Source organism: Vombatus ursinus, unplaced genomic scaffold (assembly GCF_900497805.2).
Source record: "Vombatus ursinus unplaced genomic scaffold, bare-nosed wombat genome assembly UNPS02014795.1, whole genome shotgun sequence".
Classification (NCBI taxonomy): Eukaryota; Metazoa; Chordata; class Mammalia; order Diprotodontia; family Vombatidae; genus Vombatus; species Vombatus ursinus.
The window spans coordinates 9973-19287 of record NW_020954573.1 but is presented as its reverse complement, the minus strand read 5'-3'; the positions used below and the strand labels follow the sequence as shown (position 1 = coordinate 19287).

General features: G+C 41.6%; 1 protein-coding gene across 2 annotated transcripts in view; it reads right to left on the bottom strand.

Annotated features, from left to right (window-relative positions):
- LOC114049058 (mitochondrial glycine transporter-like) overlaps nucleotides 1–9315 on the bottom strand; it is a 21525-nt gene that overhangs the window by 9604 nt on the left and 2606 nt on the right. For both annotated transcript variants that reach the window (XM_027870246.1, XM_027870247.1), the window contains exons 3-4: nucleotides 3478–3596; nucleotides 56–140 (exon numbers count right to left, since the gene is read on the bottom strand). In XM_027870246.1, the coding sequence (XP_027726047.1) occupies nucleotides 56–140; nucleotides 3478–3596 (204 nt within the window). The remainder of the gene's footprint in view (nucleotides 1–55; nucleotides 141–3477; nucleotides 3597–9315) is intronic.

The following is a 9315-nucleotide window of genomic DNA, read 5'->3' as shown; positions in this document are numbered from 1 at the left end:
AAATATCTAATCATCAAAAACTGGTGCTCAAGATCCAAGACAAGCAGAAGCTTACTGGAGACATTCCTTTCCAAAGTCCCAGCAGACTCTCTGTGCGAACCACCTTGCATAACAAAGAGACCATTCCAATGCGTTTAGACCTGAAAGAAGAGACAAAAAGACAGAAAGTTAAGAGTCACTATTTAGACAGTATCTCCACAAAAAAACAAACAAACCGCTTTTCAGAGACATCATGGTATAAACAATTATCTTTGCATAACCCACGACATTTGCAGTTTCATATAATTTGACCCTTAGTACCCATATTTACACAACTATATGGAAACACACGCACGTATAGAGTCACACATTGTCTTGTGCTGCTCTCTACTATCTCAGTGCAGAGATTTTGTCTACCTAACTATACAGCAAACTGCTTAAAGGTTAGGACAAGCATTAGGTGTTCCTTAAGGACCTATTCGCTGACAACCACTTCCCACCTGACCTGGTCAGTGTCACTAATTATATGAAAGTCTCTTGACAATGAATTCATTGGCAAAAATGTGAAATGTCATCCAAGGGTACAGCAATCTAACTTGATGAATGCCCCACATAAAGGAATGCAGAGCTGGTGCGAGAGGCTGACCTCCAAGGAATCAGCATTGGGAAAAGAAAATGGGGCAAGGGACCGAGTCTGTGCTGGACTCAGTAAGCACGGCCTCGTTGTTAATCAGATCATGACAACGTGAAACAAGAATACCAGCATCAAGATATGATGAGAGAGATGGAACTATTTTCTCTGTTATAAACGTACACTAGGTGGACTTAGGGTTAAGATAAAGGAACTCAAGTTCTAAATGGGGGTAGGTGGTAAGAATATGTTAAGACATGAAGCAAGATTACAGAATTTTGCCAAGAAGCTTTAGTGTTCAACCAACCCAAAAACATTTATTAAGTGCTTACCTTGTGCCAGATTAAAAAAAAAAATTACTTGAATGTGAGATATCTCAGCTGACAAAGAAATTGGAAAATAAAGTAAAAGCAAAGCAACAAGTTTCAGAGAATTATTTTTGTTTGTTTTTGTTGGGCAATGGGGGTTAAGTGACTTGCCCAGGGTCACACAGCTAGTAAGTGTTATGTGTCTGAGGCCAGATTTGAACTCAGGTCCTCCTGACTCCAGGGTCGGTACTCTATCCACTGAGCCTCCTAGCTGCCCCTTCAAAGAAGTTAAAATGTTCATACTGTAGATCTAAAGAGAGAGCTAAAGACCAAGAAAAAGAAATTCATCTTGATATAAAAGAACTGTAAATAGAAACTCCAAAGGAAATAGCTACATTAAAACAGTGGCTCAAGGGTATAAAAGCCCAGCTTACTTCCCGGTCAGCAAAGAGAGCCCCAGAAAAGGTATTGCTTTGAGTAAAATCAGGCCTAGGATGGAGGAGGAACCCAGTTAAGACAAGATAGAGAGAAGTAAACCCAGAGACAGTACCTTTCCTGCCTAAAACCTTAGATATGTAGGGTAAGGAGACAAGCCACAGAGTTTAGAAATATGGGTATTGAACCCAGATTATCAATCACCTTGGGTACAGATGTAGAAAATTCAATAGACCACAAAAGAATTAGAAGTATCCAACCTATAAATAGGCTTAACTGTGATTTTACAGGAAAAATGGTTACCCATTAAGGTAGATATAGGCAATTGCTGAATTATATGTAATGTTGCTTTGTATTTTTTCACACACACACACACAGGCGGTGAAGTAAATAGAGTGCTAGGCCTGAAGTCAGGAAAACTTATGCCTTTATGTTCAAATCTGACCTCAGACACTTAACTAGGCAAGTTAATCTACTTACGCTTCAGTTTCTTTATCTGCAAAATGATCTGGAAAAGAAACCGGCAAACCACTCCAGTATCTTTGCCAAGGAAACTTCAAATGGGGTCACAAAAAATTGGACATGACTGAAAAATGACTGCACATGCATGCAGGGTCATGCATGTCTCATATTTAACTATTATTATTATTGCTAGTTTTGTATACGAAGCAACCCGTGTTGCATTCAACGTGTGTATTGAATAGAATATTAATATGGATTTGATGTACCCTAAAATGATTTTCAGGGATGTAAAATTTTTGCTTCAGAGAGATACGTAACACCAGCTTCACCAAGTCTCTCACTGTTCCTGTTTCTTTAAGAGACAAAGGTATTTTGGACAGCTACAATTTAACTGTCATTTTTTTGAAGAGTTTGTTAAGAGACTGAGAATTTGACTTGTTCTGGAAATACTGTTAACTTGTAATGGCTTGAGAGAAAACTGAGAGGATGGGGAGAAAGAACCTCTTTCCTAAGAGAACTATATGAAGTCTTAACTTTCAAAAAAACAAAAAAGCAAGAAGAGACTTTAATTGTTATCTTGAGAGAGCTGAATGGTGGGCCTGTGTTTCCAGAATTGAGAAGTCGGCAACAACAGAGATGGAAGAGGTGATTTTGGTTGTGCTATTACTCACAACACATACGTTCTAAATAACTGTTCTGTTTTATTGTCAATACCATTAATATTTCTTTGGCTAACAAATGATATTTTTTTAAAGCCAGACAATCATGGGGTTTGATAGAGAGGTAAGAAAAAGTTTATAGGGAAAGTTTCTATTGTTTATTAATTAACATTTAATAAACTAAGGGTGCAGGTTAGAGCTAATTGATTATTTAGTGAGCAATATTGCAGTTTTAGTAATCTGAACGTATCCCTAGATTGACAAAGTCAGATGAAAACTAATAAAGAAACCGAGGGGGCAGCTAGGTGGTGCAGTGGATAAAGCATTGGCCTTGGAGTCAGAAGAACCTGAGTTCAAATCCAGTCTCAGACAAGTAACACTTACTAGCTGTGTGACTCTGGGCAAGTCACTTAATCTCAATTACCTCACCCTCCCTCCCCCAAAAAAAGAAATTGAGCTAGTAGCAGATAGAGGGGTGATCACCCCACATACATTATACTTGGAATAGTCAATGTATTTAAACCCCTGCTGCAATCATAAAAAGCAACTCACTAACTGGAGGCTAGGAGCTAATCAGAAAATAATTTCACACAAAATAATGGTTACTAAAAGAAAACGGAAAAGAAAAATACAAAAAGTGCTAGTGGAAGTTACATAGTACTAGTGAAGGTAGTATTTTTCTGCACAACACCTGGAACCGAAAAGGTCTTTTAATACTCAGAGGATTCTTCTTTCTACAGAGTTGTTGAAACCTACTTCTAATTGGTAAGATGTACAGACAGTTCTTGATTTATAATAAGTGGACTATTCTGAAGACCTCTACACAAAGCAATTTTTAAGGAAATTTACTTGAGGATTTGGTAAAGGGATGGAGGGGGGCAGGCAGGAAATGCAGATTTCTTTCAGAATTCCTTCCACAGAGTCGAATTTATTTAATACAAATTTACATCAAGCAAGACCTGTCTATAATTAGCAGTGATAGCAATTAGTAGGGAGCACCTACCCATGGTGTGCTGGGAGAGACTGCAGTCGGGTTTTAAGCAGATCCAAAGGTTGAAAAAGAAGAGCAGAACAGGTCCCACCGATGGAACCACACAGAAAGGCCTTTATGGCAGGATGCAACTGAAAGACAATTGAACATCATGATGCAAATGAAGAACAAAAAATCATCACATAAATTTATAGGAACTCAACCTCTTCTTTACTCAAAAACTAATACTACTGAATCTTCTTTTCAAAATATTATTATCGACATTATTTCAAGAACTTAAACAGAAATGAAAGATCAGAACTCGTTACTTGATTACCACTTTACTATTCTCTATTACCAAAAAAAAAAAATCCTTAAGACCCTCCCCCAAAACCCAAGACATCATTCTTATACTATCCTCCACAATCACTTTTTGTTTTTGTGCTTTTTTTTTTCTTTTGGTGAGGTGATCGGGGTTACGTGACTTGCCCAGGGTCACACAGCTAGTAAGTGTCAAGTGTCTGAGGCTGGATTTGAACTCAGGTCCTACTGACTCCAAGGCCAGAGCTCTATCCACTGCGCCACCTAGCTGCTACGTACAATCACTTTTAAAAACCATTTTAAAATCAAAAAAATCCAACATCTTAGTTTAAATAATACATCCTTTCTTCATTTCTCCATTTACTAATAAAAAACAAAACAAAACGCTTTTTCCTCCCATCACAATTTCTAAATTGATCAGTCATCCCCTATAGACCAAAAGTCTCTATATGAGTTTACTACTTCTAACAGTGCCAGCAGCTACAGATATCACCAAGTCAACCCTCCTTGAAAGGTTACTTTTTGATCCAGTCTGATAAAGGGGGCAATAAAACATATCTTACTGTTTCTGCCAGCTATTAGCTCTGATACAATGGGTCAGGAAACCTCGTGCAGGGACAAATTACGTTATACACAATTTAGCTTGAGCCAGCCAGTGATAACTAGTATGAGACCTTTGCAGTCATGCTCACAAGATGGCAAATAAAAGCCATGTTTTTAACCTAAGCAGAAAAGAACCTAGCTTCAGCAGTCAAGGACCTGTGATATCACTGGTGCAGACTGTAAACTGCACATAACTTTGTAGGTTCAGAAAAATTAAGTAACTTGCCCATCATCATACAACTAATAATAATCAAAGTGGGGATCTGAACACAGGTCTTTCTATCTTCAAATCCAGCTAGTATTTATATACTGGCTTTAAGGTAGGCAAAGTGCTCCACACGTAGCTTCACAACAACCCTGGGAGGCAGCCACTATTTTATTCCCATTTTACAGATTAGAAAATTGAAGCAGAGGGTTAGTGATTTGCCCAGGGTCACACAGCTAGAGACAGGGTTTGAACTCTACCCTTCCTAGTTCCAGGTCCAGACACCAAGCTACACAGTGCCTCTCTTAACATTTAGACAGTTCTTTATTGTTGGTAAAGTGCTTTCCATAAAGTCCTATGAGTCTCCTGATAGCTCTTTAAATACCACAGGCATCACTACTTCCATCTCTAAATGAAGTAACTGAGAGACGCTCAACATGACTGAATGGCCCATGATTACATAGGTCTATACAGTTCCTATGTGAATGATCCACTTGTTTAGATCCTTCTTAAACTGTGGGTTTAAGAAGTGGAAAAAGTTTAAGAAGGCCTAGCTTAGAGGCAAATGTGTCACAAGATTCTTGGAAACAACCACTTTAAGGGGAGCGATCTAGTCATTCCAATAGGTCTGTGTTATCTCAACACCTTCAGCAGATCCCTAGAAGGCAGAAGAAGCAATACGTGCTTGGAAAATTAATGAACTGCGGCAGCTAGGTGGAAAAGCCGACAGAGTGCTGGACCTGGAGTCAGGAAGACTCACCTTCCTGAGTTCAAATCTGGCCTCAAGACACTTATTAGCGGTGTGACCCTGGGCGAGTCACTTAACCTGGCATACTACTCCAGTATCTCTATTATTTCTGCCAAGAAAACCCCAAATGGTCATAAAGAATCAGATATGACTGAACAACAACAACAAAATTAATGAATATTAAGTTTCTGATATGAGGTGAGACTAAACAAATACATTTAAAAACCACATTAGGACTCTTACATCCAAATGAAAGCTGTCTCCTCTTAAACAATAACCTTGGGAGACCATACATTAGAGTTATCTGTGATACAACCAAGACTGTCACTGGTCAAAAGTTCTGATAATTTCTTTAGAATGGCCTTTACAATCTTAGGCCCATTTTTCTCTATTTCCTCAACAGCAGACTTTTAGCTTTGTAAGGATATGGATTGGACATACTTTTTTGAAAGAACCAAAAAGCCTCCAGAATCAAGCCTGAATAAAATGGTCAAATCGGGTAATACTCTTTTGAGGTTACTACACAGATGAATTTAGAGAAAGCTATTCTGGTTCAATGATAGGAACCCTGCATTTGAAGTCAGAGGACCTGGGTCTGCCATGTGTGGGCCCTGCAATGAGTCACTTAGCCTCTGAGGGACTCAGGCTAAATTTCTTCCTCTATAAAGTGAGGAGATGAGAGCTGGTGGTGAAGTGGACAAGGTACCGGGCTTGGAGTCAAGAAGATCCAAGCTCAAATCCAACCTCAGACAGTAGCTGCGTGACCCTGGGCAAGTCACTTAACCCTGTCTGCCTCAATTTCCTCCTCCGTCAAATGAGCTAGAGAATGAAAGGACAAACCACTTTCTTTGCTAAGAAAACACCAAAAGAGGTCACTCAGAGTCAGACACAACAGGAAATGACTAAACAACAACAAATTGAGAATCCAGAGCAGCCCCAGTCCTCTCCCCTTTTGGCTCTTTTTTTAAGGCTCAGCTCTAGGCCTACCTCCTCTGTGAAGACCGCCCCCCACCCAATGTTTCTATTTTGCTTTAAAGTTTTGCAGAGTTTGCAAATATCATCTCATTTTATCCTCACAACAGTACTGGAAATATGTGTTATTTTACAGATGAGGAAACTGAGGTACAAGCTAAGTGACTGATTTGCCCAGGATCACACTTCCAGTAAATGCCTGAAGCTACATTTGAACCCAGATCTTCCCGACTTTAGGTCTCTGGTTCTATCCAGGAAGTCACTTCCCAACCCACTGCCCCCACCATCCCTCCCCATCACTGAAATTTAAGGTTGGTTGCCATTTATCAATCCCCTACAGTGTGCAAGGCACCATACTAGAGGTCTTAACCTGGGGTCCAGGAATATATTTCAGCGGGTGTGTGAACTTGGATGGAAAATGAAAATGTCATCTTTCTTCCCAATAAGCTCCAACTGAAACATGCTTTCTTTCTTTCTATTATTTAAAACCATGATTCTGAGAAAGGGACCATAAGAAGCTTAGGTGGTATCTAGACCAGCTGTTGGGAAAAACCAGTTCAAATGTGGCCTCAGACACTAGCTGTGTGACCTTGAGCAAGTCACTTAACCCCAGTCTGCCTCAGTTTCCCATCTGTAAAATGGAAGTAATAATAATCCCTACCTCCCAGGGTGGTTGTGAGAGTCCAATGAGATACTATCTGAAAAAGTGCTTAGCCCAGTGCTCAGCACATGATGTTTCTGCACTGTCTGACTCTTCCTGACCCCATTTGGGGTTTTCTTGGCAAAGATACTGGAGCGGTTTGCCATTTCCTTCTCCAGCTCATTTGACAGATGAGGAAACTGAGGCAAATGGTTCAGTGACTTGCCCAGGGTCACACAGTAGTGTTTGAGGCTGGATTTGAACTCAGATGGGGGAGTCTTCTTGACTCCAAGACCAGCGCCCTACACACTATGGCGCCCCCTAGCGGCCAACGTGTTACTGACAGTAGTAAAGCGCTATAGCAAAGCCCATTGTCAATAAAGCCTCTCTTCCACGGCACCCCACCCCCCGGGCCCGAGCACACAGTAGGTGCTTAACAAAGGAGGCCTCACTCTCCTCCTCCACCCAATGGGCTCAAGGGCCCATGACTGGGGGCCTCCGGACCCCTCCTTGCTGGGCAACACGGACCCCGGGGGTGGGGGGTGGGGTTCTTTCCTCCGCATTCCTCCTCCCCCTCCCCCCCACCTTCCCCTCCCCTGAGAGGAGGGGGAGGCCGGCCAGGTCCCAGGTGCTCACACACCCACCCCCATCAAGAACTCGAAGAGAACCATCCTCAGCCTAGGAGGAAGCGCCAGGCCCCGGCCGACTCCGCCTCCGCCAATCCCGAGAAGGCCAGAGAAGTTCAGCCAATCAGAAGGCAGAGGCGAGCAACAAGGCGTGACCTTGCCCCAGCGGGAGGGGCTGGGAGAAGAGTCAGAGGGAAGTGCAAGAGGCCAGGTGGTGGGGGAGGGGTGGGGGGGCCCGGCATTTCGGGCAAGCAGAGACGCCTGGGCTCTAGCCCTCCCACGTGCCTACTGGAAAGAAAGGGCAATGTCTCTGAAAGCACAAGTCCATGTTCATCATTAAAGCTACCGACATGTACATGACAGCTACTGTGTGCTAAGTGCTTCACAAACTCACAACCACCCCGCCAGATGGGTGCTATAATCCCCGTTTTGCAGATGAGGCAACTGAGGCAAACAGAAGTTAGATGACACGTCCAAGGTCACAAAGATTTAGAGAGCTCTTTAAAAATCTCATTTGATTCTCACAACAATCCTGGGAGACTGGTGCTATTATTATCCCCATTTTACAGATAAGGAAACTGAGGCGAGCAGAGGCTAACAGACTTGCCCAGGATTTACATATTTATATAAAGATACAGGCATACCTTGGACAGATTGCAGATTCAGTTCCAGACCACTACAACAAAAGGAAGGTGGCAATAAAGTGAGTCACACAAATGGTCTGGTACATATAAAAGTTATGTTTACACTATACTGTAGTCTGTTAAATAAAAAAAAGTATCATGTCTAAAAAAACAATGTGTATACTTTAATTACAAAATACTTTATTGCTAAAAAATGTAAACCATCCCCCGAGCCTTCAGTGAGTGGCGGAGGGCCTGGCCTCAGTGCTGAGGGCTGCTGGCTGATCAGGGGGGTGGCTGTGGCAGTTTCTTCAACTAAGACAAGGACGTCTGTCCAACAGACTAACTCTTCCTTTCATTTGAACACTTAGAGGCCATTGCGGGTTATTAACCGGCCTAATTTCAATATTGCTCAGTCTTAGGGAATAGGGAAGCCGTGGCAGAAAATTCAAACACACCCAACATTTATTAAGTTTGATGCCTTATAGGTTTGAGGGGTCCCAAAACAATTACAATTGTATCATCAAAGATCACTGATCACAGATCATGGTAACAAATACAACAATAATGAAAAAGTTTGAAATATTCCCAGAATTATGAAAATGTGACACAGAGACATAATGTGTGCACATGCTGTTGGAAAAATGGTGCTGATAGACTTATTGGACGCAGGCTGCCACAAACCTTCAATTTGCAAAAACCCGAAATATCTCTGAAGCGAAATAATGTAAAGTGCAGTACAACAAGGTATGCCTGTATCTCCTGAGAGTTTCACAGCAACCCTGGAAAGTAGGTGCTATTAACCCATTTTACATAAGAGGAAAAGGAAGGAGACACAGTGATTAAGTGACTTGCCCAGGGTCACATAGCTAGTAACTATAATAGGTAGCATTTATAGAGCTCTTTAAAAAGATCTCATTTGATTCTTACAACAATCCTGGCAGGGCACCCTGGGTGCTATTGTTATCATCATCATTCCCTTTTTACAAAGGAGGAAACTGAGACAAATAGAGGTTAAGTAACTTGACCAGGGTCACACAGATGGTAAGCATCTAAGGGTCAATTTGAACTCAGCCTGACTCCAGGAATCACTGTGCCATCTAACAGACATGGAGATACAGCATGGTATACTA